Source organism: Ranitomeya imitator, chromosome 2 (assembly GCF_032444005.1).
Source record: "Ranitomeya imitator isolate aRanImi1 chromosome 2, aRanImi1.pri, whole genome shotgun sequence".
NCBI lineage: Eukaryota > Metazoa > Chordata > Amphibia > Anura > Dendrobatidae > Ranitomeya > Ranitomeya imitator.
In genome coordinates this window covers 376,260,890-376,277,747 of record NC_091283.1, presented here as the reverse complement: position 1 = coordinate 376,277,747, position 16,858 = coordinate 376,260,890, and the positions used below count along the sequence as shown (strand labels likewise).

The following is a 16,858-nucleotide window of genomic DNA, read 5'->3' as shown; positions in this document are numbered from 1 at the left end:
GTTTAATGGAACCAACAAATGTAATGCTCCAGATTCTCAACTAGCTCAAAGGAAGGTCAGGTTTATAGGTTCTCTAATGACCCAAACTGTTTTCAGCTGTGCTAACATACTTGCACACTGGTTTTCAAGGGTATTCTAACCATTAGCCTTCTTACACAGGTAGCAAACACAAAGTACCATAAGAACACAGTAGTGATGGTTGTTGGAAATGGGCCTCTATACAGTTATGAAGATATTGCATTAGAAACCAGACGTTTGTAGCTAGAATAGTCATTTACCACATTAACAATGTATAGAGAGTATTTCTGAATCATTTAAAGTTAGCTTCATTGGAAAAAACTGTGCTTTCAAAAATAAGGACATTTCGAAGTGACCCTAAACATTGGAATGGTACTGTATATATCATTATATAAAGAACTGTGGAGATAGCGCTATTATTCTGTATAAAATATGTGATGTTGCTGTAGCCCTAATATTTCCATACATGAGGTCTCTGAGTAGATAATATTACCCCAGCATTATAAATTTAGATAAGGGAGGTGGAAAGAGGGAGACATTTTATTTTAATAGGAATGATAAAACCAGATGTTCCAACAAAGAAGGAATGGACCGTACATGTGAATAGTAATTTACAATATGAACATGTTTATTATTGTAGTAAAGAAAAGTTATAGACTTTGTTCACACATGGCACACATGGAGATTGTGGATTGAAGAGACTGATGAATGGCAGATTGCTAATATTGAGAGTTAAGAAGAAGAGGGAGGAGGAAATATTGTTTATTATTTGGTAGATTTAAGGGGAGGTGTTGCAATTCTCTAGTTCATATAGGGCATATATAAATATGTAGCTGTGAACTATTAAAAGGAATATTGCATTTCATTTGATTTTTAGATAACAGGTGTACAGTATTTTGCAGAATATAAGACGCACCCCAAACTTTGGGGGTGAAAAATAGGAAAACATTTTACGTAAAATGGGGGTGCCTCTTATAATCCTTTTTAAGGGTAGCTTACCTGGGGGGGCAGTGGTGGAGTGGGATCACAGGAGGCAGGGATGCTGCTTCAAAAGGCTGGTGATGGTGGTAGGAGTGGGGCGATGCTTGAGTGCTCAGATATCGGAGCCTGTGAGCCTAGTCCCCTTTCCCATTCAGTTTCATGCTGTGGGCTTTGGGAAAATGGCCTTCAGATTGAGATTTCAGGAAAAGAGACCTTGTTTCCGGAGATCTCAATATACGCATGCGCCACCTCCGGTGGCCATTTTTCTGAAGCCCACTGAATTGGAAGCTGAACTGAATGGGAAAGGGGACTCCTCTCACCAACATCTAATGAGAGCCCAGGCATTGAAGCATTGCCTCACTTCACTCCTGATTCCGCCGGCCTCCTGAAGCTGCGCCCCTGCCTCCTGTGACCCCGATCCAGCACCAACCCCCCCACCCCAGTAAGCTCAATTCAGATAAGATGCACCCCCATTTTCCTCCCAAATTTGGAGGAAAAGAAAGTGCATCTTATAATCCAAAAAATACAATATATTAAGAACATATGTTTTAATTCAAATGTAAGTTCTAACTTACTTTCTGATTTACTTCTTTGTCGTTACTTTGACTCTCTGATATGTGTTTTTTGTACAGTTTGTCAAAAATATATGGTTTATACATGTGTGAGTTTTCCTTTGCGGTCAACATCATATGATTTTCAAGTAATAAGTGATTTTCATGTGATTTCCCACATTCTAGGCATCGTAATGACTTCTCCCTTCGTGAGATATTTGATGTTTAATAAGACTCTTTTTGTTGGTAAAATATTTCTCACATTCTGAACATGAGAAAAGCTTCTCTCCTGTGTGAGTTCTCTGATGTCTAACAAGAGGTGATCTATCTGCAAAACATTTCCCACATACTATACATGAAAATGGCTTCTCCCCTGTATGAGTTCTCTGATGTGTAACAAGAATTGATTTATATGCAAAACATTTCCCACATTCTGAACATGAATATGGCTTCTCCCCTGTGTGAGTTCTCTGATGTATAACAAGATGTGATCTATCTGCAAAACATTTCCCACATTCTGAACATGGAAATGGCTTCTCACCTGTGTGAGTTTTCTGATGTGTAACAAGAATTGATTTATATGCAAAATATTTCCCACATTCTAAACATGAATATGGGGTCTCCCCAGTGTGAGTTCTCTGATGTATAATAAGATGTGATCTATCTGCAAAACATTCCCCACATTCTGAACATGAAAATGTCTCCTCTCCTGTGTGAGTTATGTGATGTGTAACAAGATATGATTTATCTGCAACACATTCCCCATATTCTGTACAAGAAAATGGCTTCTTCTCTATGTGTGTTCTGTGATGTTTATCAAGATGTGATTTCTGGTTAAAACATTTACCACATTTTGAACATGAATATGGCTTCTCCCCTGTGTGAGTTCTCTGATGTTTAATAAGTGTTGATTTATCTGAAAAACATTTCTCACATTCTGAACATGAAAATGGCTTCTTGCCTGTGTGAATTTTCTGATGTTTAATAAGATCTGACTTGTACGCAAAACATTTACCACATTCTGAACATAAATATGGCTTCTCCCCTGTGTGGGTTCTCTGATGTTTAATAAGATCTGATTTGTATGCAAAACATTTACCACATTCTGAACATGAATATGGCTTTTTCCCTGTGTGAATTTGTTGATGTCTAATAAGGGTTGATGTAATGTTAAAATGTTTCCCACATTCTGAACATGAATATGGCTTCTCCCCTGTGTGAATTCTAAGATGTGCAACAAGTTTTGACTTATTTGCAAAACATTTCCCACATTCTGAACATGAATATGGCTTCTTCATTGCATTATCTTTTTCTTGTCTAACAAGCTCTAATTTCTCATTAAAATGTTTCCCACACTCGGAAGAAGAAAATGTTTTCTCCTCTAAGTAAATTTTTGGATGCGTAACGAAAGACGTTTTGAGGGGAAAACTTAGATTTTTAACGCCTCTTTTGGGACTTTTAGTTTTCTTAATAGGCTCTGATAAATCAGAAGATAAGACCCGTTTAAAAATATCAGATGATCGATCTTTGCCATGAAAGGAAGACTGTATTTCTGGAATAGTGCCATAGACATTAGTTATATCTTGAGTGATATCAAGGTCATTTGATTTAAAAATTAAAGATGTCAGCTGTCCCTCTGATCTCTTCGTGTAGTCACCTGCCAAGAATAAAGATTATTTTTTAATAAATTACGCTGAATTATATTTTTATAACATTTCTAATTTGCGTAAAGAAATTGCAAGTTATGTAGCAAAATTAAATTATTTAGCAAGACAAAACAGCTAATAATTTACCAGTAGATCTTGAAAAGCAACCTGGCTTCATGAGCCAATCCAGCAAAATCTGTCTCATATTTGTTGATAATAGTTCGTGTACCAAACACAAATCAGGACTATAAGGTCATGGGCTCCTTTTCTTGTACATCCTCCAATGTGGTGTACATGATACAATGTACGAGGTGCCCTGGAAGTATTTATATTGGGGAAACTATGCAAAGACTACAAACTAGGATGAATCTACACAGACACACAACCAGGAATGAAATGGACACACCGGTGGGAAAACATTTCTCTGGACCTGGACACAGTATGACAGATTTAAAAGTCTTAATACTAAAAGGTAATTTTAAGGACCACAGGGAAAGAAAAATTTGGTAATACAAACTACTGAATATGTTTAATTCGTTGACACTAGGACTCAATTTAACACCTGGATTTATGAGTCACTACATGGATACAATTCACACCTCCACCTGACATACTCTAGATAACTAAGAACATTAAGGCCCCGTCACACATAGCGAGATCGCTAGCGAGATCGCTGCTGAGTCACAAGGGCCGTGCTTAGTAACCCGATGTTTACCCTGGTTACCATCGTTAAAGTAAAAAAAACAAACGCTACATACTTACCTACCGCTGTCTGTCCCCGGCGCTCTGCTTCTCTGGTCTGGCTGTGAGCGCCGGTCAGCCGGAAAGCAGAGCGGTGACGTCACCGCTCTGCTTTCCGGCCGCTGTGCTCACAGCCAGACCAGAGAAGCAGAGCGCCGAGGACAGACAGCGGTAGGTAAGTATGTAGCGTTTGTTTTTTTTACTTTAACGATGGTAACCAGGGTAAACATCGGGTTACTAAGCGCGGCCCTGCGCTTAGTTACCCGATGTTTACCCTGGTTACCGGGGACCTCGGGATCGTTGGTCGCTGGAGAGCTGTCTGTGTGACAGCTCTCCAGCGACCAAACAGCGACGCTGCAGCGATCCGGATCGTTGTCGGTATCGCTGCAGCGTCGCTATGTGTGACGGGGCCTTTATTCCCACTGCCTCTCCATTTGTAAGAAAATGCCTAATTTGATTATCTTGGCTTATGTATGGACTCCTCACACTTCCCACCCCCTAACAAATGCCCTGCTGTACTATTCTTTAAATATTGTGTTTTTTTCTTATTAATCTATTTGTAATCTTGCCTAAAGAAGGAGCCACTGTGCTCTGAAAGCTTGCAAACATATTATTTTCTGGTTAGCCAATAAAGGCATCACTCCTAGAATACTTCTGTCATCATTGGGCAGAAAAGTATTCACATCGATTTTTCTGGCTAACACGGTACCACAATACAATCTGTTAATTTCTAGCACCTGTCCTTTTGTCCACTGGTGTTCGTGCTTCATACTAAAGAAAAGACTTTACGGTAAGAAATTACGCTGTCCTGGCTACAAAGGTAGAAAAAGTATTAGTGTTTCCCATTGTAGGAGAGATTGTGCAGTAATTTTCATTACTTAGGATTGAAAACATCATGAAATTTATGACATGGAGTCATTAGAGCCATCTTCTTATAAGGAAGGAATGTAATTTTCTGGCCTTGCATATTCAACAATGGATGGCTCTAGTACAATTTCTTATATAAATGCTCAAACTAATAGGGACAGTTTTTGGTGTAGGAACATGTAGTGGTGACCTTCAATGGTGATATGGTTGGACTACACAGCCGATAAAGCAGTGACAGCCAGTGACTAAGGGGAAACTGTGACTTCTCTGCATTTAATGGTTACTACTCACCCGGGTAGTCATAGGTAGAAATCTCCTCTTTACACCACTCATCATCCATCACATTTGTCTCTGTAGTATTAATATGGGTCAGATCTTTACCCTGAAACAAATATTGCAAAAGTCACAAACAAGATGGAGAAGTCACATCTATGATCAGCTCTAATGCTGACATCTCCACCGTTCTCATTACACAAGTATAAAACATATAATACTGGTGGACAAAACAAGACTGAGCACAAGACCCTCACAGCCGTCTACACATCATAGGGGAGATCTCATGACACCTTCTCTCCATCTACCTGATGATCCCAAGGAACATTGGGATTTTCTTCTTTACAGTCCTGTGCAAGAGGAGGACGGGGACATCTCTCTGGTGTTGTCCTCTTAATGAATAGAGCTAGAGGAAACACATACAGGGACTGAATTAATTCCTTCCATACAGATAATTATAGGCCGTGTGTATTTAGTCCTATTACCTGGTGATGTGAGGGGCTGGGGAACCTCCATTATGACGTAGTTGTGCAGATCTTTGTGTCCATCTAAATACTCCCACTCCTCCATGGAGAAATAGATGGCGACATCCTCACACCTTATAAGAATCTGATACATACAATGATACAGTCCTACTCAATAATATTGCCAGAATCCGTCCCTTCCTCAGCCCTCAATCTACTAAAACTCTTGTGCATGCCCTCATCATCTCCCGCCTCGACTACTGCAACACCCTCCTGTGTGGCCTCCCGCTAACTCTCTTGCACCATTCCAGTCTGTCCTCAACTCTGCTGCCCACCTAATCCACCTCTCTCCTCGCTACTCCCCTGTTTCTCCCCTCTGCAAATCCCTCCACTGGCTCCCAATTCCGCAACGAATCCAGTTCAAACTACTAGCACTGATCTACAAAGCTATCCACAACCTGTCCCCTCCCAATATCTCAGAACTAATCTCCCAATATCTTCCCTCACACAATGGTCGATCCTCCCAAGACCTCCTACTCTCCACCACACTGATTCGTTCCTAACACAACCACCTCCAAGATATCTCCCGAATATCCCCCATTCTTTGGAATTCCACGCCTCAACACGTCTGATTATCCACCACCCTCGGATCCTTCAGACGGAACCTGAAAACCCATCTCTTCAGGAAAGCCTACAGCCTGCAATAACCATTCTGCCGCCTCACCACCACCCGAGCTGCCGCCTCACCACCACCAGAGCTGCTGCACCCCGACCTTCTGTCTCTTCCCCATTATCCCGTACAATGCAAGTCCGCAAGGACAGTGTCCTCTCCCCTCTGTACCAGTCTGTCATTGGAAATTTGTTTACTGTAAACAATACCTATAACTCTGTACGTAACCCCTTTCTCATGTACAGCACCATGGAAATAATGGTGCTATATAAATAAATAATAATAATAATAAATAATAATACGGTCATCCCCCGTTCCCTTTATAGTGTTACTGTATAATGTCCCAGATTTCCCAGCAGTGTCACCTCTCCAGTCAGCAGCTCAATCATCTTGTATGTGAGTTCTAGGATCTTCTGCTCATTGATGTCATCATGCATCTGGGGGTGAGGTGCAGGTCCCGTGATTGGGCTCAGGGGTCTTCCCCATCCCTCAGACACAGGGGCCTGACAGCGCTCACTAGGGGTCTTTTTCACTACGGTGTAATCCTGGTTATGGAGAAACACATTAATAAATCTCACTACAGACATTTCCAGAGTCCTCACCTCTCCAGTTCTGTCCATCTGTTATTCCCATAGATAAGAATGATGTTAAGTGATTTTATCTGAATCTCTCACCTTCCGAGTAAGCCGGAAGAGGATCTCTAGGGTGAAGTGTAATATCCTCTCCGCCATCTTGTGCTTGTTCAGATCCATCCGTGATGGATCAACCAGAAAAATTCTCTTATATAGAAGATTTCCACTGAGAGAATCCAATATTGTAGGGACCTGAATGGGGAGAAGATGACGATGTAACATCATAAAGATCCCATGGAATAACACAATTACAGGTGATAATACGGGGAATTTATAAAGAGATAGAAAGTATAGATGTTGTATTCTCAGATTGTATAACGTGGATTGTCATAAACTTTCTGCTTTTCACAATCACTTGTCCATTCAACTACCACAATATGCTGAAAATGAGCTAAGTGCCACCCACAGTCATCTCACACATCCACACCACACTTCTCACAGTCACCACTCGCCATTTTGATAGGCCAACAAGAAGCCTGCCCTGGGTGGCACACTAGCTGACCTTTCAAAGCACCAATTAGGTCCTTCTTACACTTTGCCATACACCAGGGGAAAAAACAAGCTACACTTTTCCTCTTTGATGTGGGTACGTTTAGAACAGCAAGGAACAAACTTATTAAACTTTAGATTTAATATATGAAAAATAAAAGTACAGTGCTTAAAAATTACAAATAAGTAAAATGATAAGATTTGCACAAAAGGAAAAAAATGTACAAAAATAAATGGGTTAAATACAGAAACATGTTATGGATTCACATCTTTACTCTGAAACAAATATTGTAAAAGTCACAGACAAATGGAGAAGTCACATCTATGATCAGCTCTAATCCTGCCATCTCCACCGTTCTCATTACACAAGTATAAAACATATAATACTGGAGGATAAAACAAGACTGAGCACAAGATCTTCACAGCCGTCTACACATCATAGGGGAGATCTCATGACACCTTCTCTCCATCTACCTGATGATCCTGAGGAACATTGGGATTATCTTGTTTACTGTCCTGAGGAAGAAGAGGACGGGGACATCTCTCTGGTGTTGTCCTCTCACTGGTTAGAACTAGAGAAAACACATACAGGGACTGAATTCATTCTTTACATACAGATAATTATAGGCTGTGTGTATTTAGTCCTGTCTATTACCTGGTGATGTGAGGGGCTGGGGAACCTCCATCATGACGTCCTTGTACAGATCTTTGTGTCCTTCTAAATACTCCCACTCCTCCATGGAGAAATAGACAGTGACATCTTGACACCTTATAGGAACCTGACACATACAATGATACCGTCATCCCCCCGATCCCTTCATAGCATTACTGTATAATGTCCCAGCATTCCCAGCAGTGTCACCTCTCCAGTCAGCAGCTCAACCATCTTGTAGGTGAGTTCTAGGATCTTCTGGTCATTGATGTCCTCATGCATCACAGGGTGTGGTGGAGGCCCCATGATTGGGCTCAGGGGTCTTCCCCATCCCTCAGACCAAGTGTCCTTACAGCGCTCACTAGAAGTCTTCTTCACTACTGTGTAATCCTGGTTATGGAGAGACATATTAATATATCTTACTACAGACATTTCCAGAGTCCTCACCTCTCCAGTTCTGTCCATTAGTTATTCCCATAGATAAGAATGATGTAATGTGACGTCATCAGAATCTCTCACCTCTCCAGTAAGCCGGAAGAGGATCTCTAGGGTGAGGTGTAATATCCTCTCCACCATCTTATCCTTGTCCCTATCAATCCTTGATGGGTCAATCAGTAAAAATCTCTTATATAGAAGTTCTCCACTAAGAGTATCTGATATTGTAGGGACCTGAATGGGAAGAAGATGAACCGATGTAACGTCATAAAGATCCCATGTAATAAAACAATTACAGGAGATAATAAGGGGGACATATGAGGAGATAGAATGTGTAGAATCTACAATGTAGATGTTGTATTTTCATAAAAACTGGAATGTCATAAACATCACACACTTGCTGCACTCGTGACTTGGATGTGACTGTAAAGTAGGACTTCGCTTCTCACAATCAACTACCACAATAGGCTGAAAATGAGCTAAGCACCCCCACAGTAGTCTCGCACATCCACACAAGTCGCCATTTTGATAGCCATCAAGATGCCTGCCCTGGATGACACATAAGCTCACATGCACAGCTAACTTTTCAAAGCCACCAATAGGTACTTCTTACACTTCAGTGGCATACACTGGGTAAAAAAAAAAAAACTATACGTGCATTCAGCTAGTGAGCAGTGCAGAGGATTTACACTAAACATTTCTTCCAGATAAGAACCTTCTAGGTTAGGCTAGGGTCACATTGCGTTAGGGCAGTCCGTTTAGCGCATAGCGCTATGGACTGCGCTAACGCAATGTCCCAAAAGGGATTGTGTTAGCCGATCCCGCTAGCGCAGATCCTCGATCTGCGCTAGCGAGGAACGGACCGCGAACACTGCAAGCAGCGTTCACGGTCCGTCACTCAAAATGACGGCACATCGCTAGCGATGCGTTCCCCATAGACAGTAATGGCGGCGTTAACGGACAATGTTACACCGCATCATGCTGCGGTGTAACGTAGTCCGTTAAACGTACCGCCATAACGCAGTGTGACCCTAGCCGTACGTTGTAACCAGTGGATCTGCAGCAGCTTTAAAATACCACACACTCAAAAGACGTCTAATAAGATTAGCACAATCTAACACCTTTACCCCTTTACCTATGGATAACACCTGTCAGCCCCTCTGCCTTTGGATCGGAGACCCCGCAGCATGACGCGGGGTCCCGACCGCTCCCATGGTAACCCGATGTCGTCATGACATCTGGCTTACCAGAGCTGAGAGACTTCCTGTCTTGCGCAGTGCATATCAGGAAGTCTCTGAGGTCAGTGTGCAGATCTGCATGCCATGTAAGTGATCAGCCTGCACAAAATGAGTGTCCCATAGTGGGAAACTGTGTAAAAGTTAGAATGAATAAAAAAAATAAAAAATAATAATTGCAAAAAATATTTAAAAATAATATAAGAAAAAATCATTATTTATTCTATCAATAAATAAATATTTGAATAAAAAAATCTAAATAATAAAAGTACACATATTTAGTATTGCCGAGTCCATAATGACCCAATCGATAACTGTCCCACTAGTTAACCCCTTTAGTGAACACCATTAAAAAAAAAAAAAAAAGGCAAAAAAAAAAGGCTTTATCATCATACCATAGAAGAGAAGCAGGACAAAGGCACAGCTGTGTGACCTCGGGTTGATGAAGCTGCACATACACCAGGGATTACGGGTGCCACTTCCAAAGAAAAAGAATCTGTATGTCCATAGAAAAAAAAGAGGATTGGCACATACAGTCCCGTGCAAGAAAATCCTTTATTGTGGCATCATCATACCAACAGTAGGCAGATAAAACAGTGGAACAAATACAGAGGACGATTGTTTCACGCTTACATTGCGCTTCAACAGGTCATCACCTGTTTATCATCATACCGCCAAACAAAAAGTGGAATAACATGCGATCAAAAAGAGGGATATAAATAAAAGTGGTACCGCTGATAACTTCATCTTGTCCCGCAAAAACAGGCTGCCATATAGCTCCATCACCGGAAAAATAAAAAAGTTATAGCTCTCAGAATAAAGCGATGCAAAAATAATTTTTTTTTTAGATAAAAAAAGTTTTTACTGTATAAAAGAGCCAAAACATAAAAAAAATTATATAAATGAGGTATCGCTGTCCTGAAAAATAAAACTGCTTTATCAATTTTACCAAACGTGGAACGGTATAAACGCCTTCCTCCCCCCCAAAAGAAATTCATGAATTGCTGGTTTTTGTCCATTCTGCCTCACAAAAATCAGAATAAAAAGCAATCAAAAAATGTCATGTGCCCGAAAATGGAACCAATGAAAACGTCTACTGGTCCCGCAAAAAAAACAAGACCTCACATGACTCTGTGGGACAAAATATGGAAAAATTATAGCTCTCAAAATGTGGTCATGCAAAAACTATTTTTTGCAATAGAAAGCGTATTTTAGTGTGTGAAAGCTGCCAAACATAAAAACCCGCTATAAAAACCTGCTATAAATAGTAAATCAAACCCCCCGTTATCACCTCCTTAGTTAGGGAAAAATAATAAAATAAAAAGGGATTTATTTCCATTTTCCCATTAGGATTAGGGTTAGGGCTGGGGCTAAAGTTAGGGTTGACATTATGTTAAGGGTTTGGATTAGGGTTAGGGGTGTGCTGAAGATAGGGGTGTGTTGGGATGTGGTTAGGGTTGGGATTAGGGTTAGGGGTGCGTTCGGGTTAGGGGTGTGGTTATGTTTAGGGTTGGGATTAGGGTTAGGGATGTGTTGGGGTTAGGGTTGGAGTTAGAATTGGGAGGTTTCCACTGTTTAGGCACATCAGGGGCTCTCCAAACGCGACAATGCTTCCGATCTCAATTCCAGCCAATTCTGCGTTGAAAAAGTAAAATGGTGCTCCTTCACTTCCGAGCTCTGCCATGCATCATATGGGGGCATCAGCGTACTCAGGACAAATTGGACAACAAGTTTTGCAGTCCATTTCTCCTGTTACCCTTGTGAAATAGGGATTTTTGTGTTACTCACGTAAAATCCTTTTCTCCGAGACGCTCATTGGGGGACACAGGACTGTGGGTGTATGCTTCTGCCACCAGGAGGCTGACACTAAGTAAACGTGAAAAAAAGTTAGCTCCTCCTCCATCGTATACACCCTGACACTGGCTACCAGAGACTCCAGTTTGGTGCAAAAAGCAGTAGGAGAACAAAACAAAAAAAATAATATAACAGCATAAATACAGAAAACTTATGTCTAGAAAAGATCCTACTGACTAATGTAAACAGATATAGCAAAAGCAGCCATAATGCTACCAGGGAGGGAGCTGTGTCCCCCAATGAGCGTCTCGGAGAAAAGGATTTTACGGTGAGTAACACAAAAATCCCTATTTCTCCTTCGCCTCATTGGGGGACACAGGACTGTGGGATGTCCTAAAGCAGTCCCTGGGTGGGAAAAATAACTCACCAGTAAAAGACATCCAGATAATGGTTGTCTATAAATGCGCTACTGCCGCTTGAAGAATCCTTCTACCCAGACTTACATCCGCAGAGATCTGGGAGTGGACATTATAATGTTTGACAAACGTATGCAGACTAGACCAGGTCGCCGCCTTGCAAACCTGTTCTGCTGAGGCCTGGTGCCGAATGGCCCAGGAAGCCCCAACTGCTCTAGTCGAATGAGCCTTGATTCCGGCCGGAACCATCACGCCCCTGGTGCGATAGGCCTCCTGAATGGTCGCCCTTATCCACCTGGCCAAGGTAGATTTTGAAGCCGCGCATCCCTTCCTGCGACCCTCCGGAAGGACAAACAGAGCATCTGTATGGCGAAAAGGAGCCGTTCGGGAAACGTACCTCCTCAGTGCCCTCACCAGATCCAACGTATGGAGAGCTTTTTCTACACGATGCGTAGGTGCCGGACAAAAAGAGGGCAGAACAATATCCTCATTGATGTGGAATGAGGAAACAACCTTCGGCAAAAAGGACGGTGCTGGTCTGAGCACTACCTTTTCCTGGTGAAAACGCAAAAAGGGGATACGACAGGAAAGGGCTGCCAGCTCTGATACCCGCCTTATAGACGTTATGGCCACTAAAAATACGACTTTCCAAGAAAGAAACATCAAGGAAACATCTTGAAGAGGCTCAAAAGGAGCGTCCTGTAAAGCCCTTAAGACCAAATTAAGGTCCCAAGGTTCCAAAGGAGTCTTATAAGGAGGGACCTTATGAGCGACTCTCTGGAAAAAAGTCCTGACCTGACGATTAGTAGCAATCCTGCGCTGAAAAAGGACTGATAAAGCCGAAATCTGCCTTTTAAGAGTACTTGGAGCAAGCCCAGAATCCAGGCCTGCTTGAAGGAAGGCTAGAATGTTTGGAACGGAAAAACGCAGAGGAGGCAGCCCGCGCTCTCTACACCAAGAAAGGAAAACCTTCCAAGTGTGATAGTAAATCCTGGCCGAAACAGACTTACGTGCACCGATCATGGTATCTGCTACTTCTTGAGAGAACCCTGCCTGAGTTAAAACCCAAGATTCAACGGCCAGGCCATCAAACGTAGGACCCCTGAGTTCTGGTGGTAGATCAGCCCTTGATATAGAAGATCCGGCCGATCGGGGAACCGCCATGGAACCCCGACGAGAAGTTGTACCAGGTCTGCATACCAGGTCCGTTGTGGCCAATCCGGGGCGATCAGGATAGCAGGTACTCTCTCTGATTTGATCTTCTTGATTACCCTCGGGAGCAGTGCCAGAGGAGGGAACAGATAAGAGAGATGAAATTGGTTCCAAGATAGTACCAGCGCATCCACGGCGATTGCCTGTGAGTCTCGGTACCGAGAGACAAATCTGGGCACCTTGGCATTCACCTTGGACGCCATTAGATCCACGTCCGGAGTCCCCCAAAGATGGCATATCTGCAAAAATACCTCGGGATGGAGACCATTCCCCGGAAGCTAGACCCTGACGGCTTAGGAAATCTGCCGCCCAGTTTTCTTCGCCCAGAATGTGGACTGCTGAGATCACAGAGTGATTTCTCTCTGCCCAGAGTAGAATTTGTTTTACCTCCTGCATGGCTGCCTTGCTGCGGGTGCCCCCCTGGTGATTTATGTAGCCTACCGCTGTGGCGTTGTCCGATTGAATTCGGACAGGGCGACCCGCCAGAAGATGGTGGAAATGTAGCAAGGCTAGCCGAACTGCTCGAATCTCTAAGATATTGATGGGGAGATCTGATTCCCGAGGAGACCAGCGCCCCTGAGCTCTGTGGTGAAAAAACACCGCTCCCCAACCCAGGAGACTGTCATCTGTGGTAACCACTAGCCAATTGGTTGGGGGAAAGGGCTTCCCCCTGAGTAGAGATGAGCTGATTAGCCACCAAGAGAGGGCTTGCCTGACCTGGAGAGACAACCGAAATCTGCGGTTGAGAGAGAGAGGATTTCTGTTCCACACTGCTAGGATTGCTTGTTGGAGGGGTCGAAGATGAAGCTGCGCAAACGGAACCGCCTCTATAGTTGCAACCATCTTTCCTAACACCCTCATGCCGGACCGGATCGTATGAGAGTACGGTTGTTGAAGATTCCTCACTTCCTGCCGAAGGGCTAGGACCTTGTCCTGGGGAAGGATTGATAGGGCTTGAGAGGTGTCGACGATCATGCCTAGAAATGAGATCTTCCGAGACGGCTGTAGGGATAACTTCCTTAAATTTACCAGCCAGCCTAGACGAGAAAGGGTGTCCAGAGTGATGCCGACATTTTTCCTGCAAGATTGAAAAGTTGGCCCCTTGATCAGCAGGTGTCTAGGCAAGACAACTATACCTCGGGAGTCCAGAATGGACACCACAGTTGACATGACTTTTGTGAACACCCTGGGAGCGGAAGCCAGCCCGAAGGGTAATGCCGTGAACTGGAAGTGTAGATTGTTTAAGGCAAACCGGAGAAATCTTTGATGAGGTGGAAAGATGGGAATATGTAGATAAGCATCCTGAATGTCTACTGAGGCCAAAAACTCTCCCTTTTCCAGAGAGGCGATGACTGACCAGAGAGACTCCATCCGAAAGTGACGAACGCGGACAAACCTGTTTAAAAGCTTGAGATCTAGGATAGGCCTCACTGCTCCGTCCTTTTTGGGTACTACAAAAAGATTGGAATAAAAGCCCTGAAGGGACTCTACGGAATTGAACAGGCTTTGACGGAGATACTCGGACCTGGGAAGACGGGATGGGAAGAACCGGGGAGGAGGCAGCCGAACCAGCTCTATTTTGTACCCTGATGATACGAGCTCTCCAACCCACCGGTCGTGGATTACCTGAAGCCAGACCTGGCGAAATAAAAGTAGACGTCCGCCTACTCTGTTGGAGGCACACAGAGGAGGCCTCCAGTCACTTAGCCGAAAATCTTTGAGTCCTAGATCCTCTGGATCTAGTAGACTGGGGACGCATTCTTCCCCCCTGGCTGGCCGTATAAGAGATCCGACCGTCTCGGTCCTGATTGGGTCGACCCTGCGCAGGAGAGCCTGATGCTGGGGCCCATCTAACATTGCGAAAGGTTCTAAAACGGGCCTGAAATTGGCGACGAAAAGGCTGTCTAGACCTCTGCTGAGGAAGAAACTTACTCTTCCCTCCGGTAGAGTCAGAAATAAGCTGATCCAGCTTCTCTCCGAACAAACGACCACCCTGATACGGTAGGGTTGTAAGCGATTTTTTAGAGGTAGAGTCAGCCCGCCATGATCTTAACCATAAAGCCCTTCTGATAGCAATGGCATTAGCCGCAGCCAAAGAAGCACAATCTGCTGCATCTAGGGATGCGTTAATCAGATAGCTACCAGCAAGTGCTACCTGAGATGACATTTCCGCCAATTCCGCTGACAAATTACCTTCTTGAAGAGCCTTTGTTAACGACTCTGACCAAGATATCATAGCCTTGGCAACCCAAGTTGCCGCAAAGGAAGGGAAAAGTGCCGAACTTGAGGCCTCAAAGACGGAACGAGCCAAGCTCTCTATAAGACGATCTGTAGGGTCCTTAATCGACGAGCCATTAGGGAGAGATAGCAACGTGTTAGAGGCTAAATGGGACACTGGAGGATCTGCAGAAGGATTTTCTGCCCATTTACTACAAAGATCAGTAGCAAAGGGATACCTAGCCTTCAGGGCCCTTTGCCCCGAAAAGCGCTTGTCCGGGTGCTCCCGGTTGCGTCGAATCAGGTCCTCAAACTCAGGGTGAGAGGAAAACACCCTATGTGCCCGTTTAGCCCGCTTAAAAGAGACCTTATGATCTGAGGATGAGGCGAGCTCGTCCTCTATCCCCAAAGACTGATTGACAGCCTCAATCAGGCTATCTACCGACTCCTGAAACCCAGGATTCTCAAAATTAAGGGACCCTTCTGACTCGTAGTCAGTCTCAACTTCCCCGCTTTCTGCAGGAGGAGAAGGAGAACGAGATACGGAACTGCAGGATGCGGAAGCACCTGAGTGCCTGGGTGACGCTGTGCGAATCCGTTTTCCATGCGTCTGTCTAGTGTGAGCGCGGCCCCTGCAGGCCGAAGGCTCCTGAGACCCCGAGGCCCTCTCCGAGACAGATGGACTACCGGCCCTGACTGCCGGGGTCTGCAGAGATTTGATTGCTTCAGTAAGGGACGCCATGGATTGCGACAAGGACGTGACCCATTCCGGCGGAGCAGCCCCAGCATCTACTTGAGGGCTCGGAGCCGGAGAGATTGCTGGAGAGCTGGCAGGGGGGGGGGGGCTCCTGGGCGCGTTCAGAGTCACAGGCCTCGCAGAGGCGATTACTTTGGACGTGCGGAAAAGGGGCACGACAAGCTACACAACCGGTAAAAAGAAACGTGTGAGTTCTCACCCTTCTAGACATAGTGATCCGAAAAGCTATACCCAGGGCCAGAGACTGGGAAAAAAAGAATGCTTCAGCCAGCTGGAGGGAGAAGCACTTACCCCAGTCCTGTGTCCCCACGAGTACAGCGATGGATCCTGAATGCACGATGCGGAGCCAAAATGAGCTGTCTTATATCCACAGCAGGCCTCAGGGGGGAGGGACCGCCAATCAACGATGCGGCCTGTAGCAGGCCCGAAGCCGGGGCCTCAATTTTTCCCCCTCTCATCACGATTCTGAGAGAGGAAAACCGGAATTGACGCGCCGGAGGGGGCGGGGCCTCACAGTGTGGTCTGCTGGTCGGAAGTCCGGGCTCCAGCAAACTGCCCCACACCCGCAGGAGGCCAGGCAGGGCCTGAAGCCTCTGGGGGGATAGCGGCGCCGCCGCATCATACCGCCGCAGCGCCGGCCGTTGCTAACACCGCAGTGCTGGCCGCATCCTCGCGCTGCAGCGCCGGCCGCATCCTCACGCTGCAGCGCCGGCCGCATCCTCATGCTGCAACGCCGGCCGCATCCTCACACCGCCCGAGAAGGAAACGGCGCCGGAGGCCCGTACAGCCGCAGCCACCTCAGCAGAAC

The 16,858-nt window shown here is 44.7% G+C and overlaps 1 protein-coding gene across 1 annotated transcript in view; it reads right to left on the bottom strand.

The window, feature by feature from the left end:
* Nucleotides 1-622: 622 nt before the first annotated feature.
* LOC138666614 (uncharacterized) overlaps nucleotides 623-16,858 on the bottom strand; it is a 139,892-nt gene continuing 123,656 nt past the window's right edge. The window contains exons 21-31 of the mRNA XM_069754810.1: nucleotides 15,232-15,809; nucleotides 8,504-8,653; nucleotides 8,195-8,374; nucleotides 7,988-8,111; nucleotides 7,807-7,904; nucleotides 6,886-7,035; nucleotides 6,577-6,756; nucleotides 5,563-5,686; nucleotides 5,386-5,483; nucleotides 5,096-5,186; nucleotides 623-3,207 (exon numbers count right to left, since the gene is read on the bottom strand). Coding sequence (XP_069610911.1) covers nucleotides 1,733-3,207; nucleotides 5,096-5,186; nucleotides 5,386-5,483; nucleotides 5,563-5,686; nucleotides 6,577-6,756; nucleotides 6,886-7,035; nucleotides 7,807-7,904; nucleotides 7,988-8,111; nucleotides 8,195-8,374; nucleotides 8,504-8,653; nucleotides 15,232-15,809 — 3,248 coding nt within the window. The 3' untranslated portion in view covers nucleotides 623-1,732. The remainder of the gene's footprint in view (nucleotides 3,208-5,095; nucleotides 5,187-5,385; nucleotides 5,484-5,562; nucleotides 5,687-6,576; nucleotides 6,757-6,885; nucleotides 7,036-7,806; nucleotides 7,905-7,987; nucleotides 8,112-8,194; nucleotides 8,375-8,503; nucleotides 8,654-15,231; nucleotides 15,810-16,858) is intronic.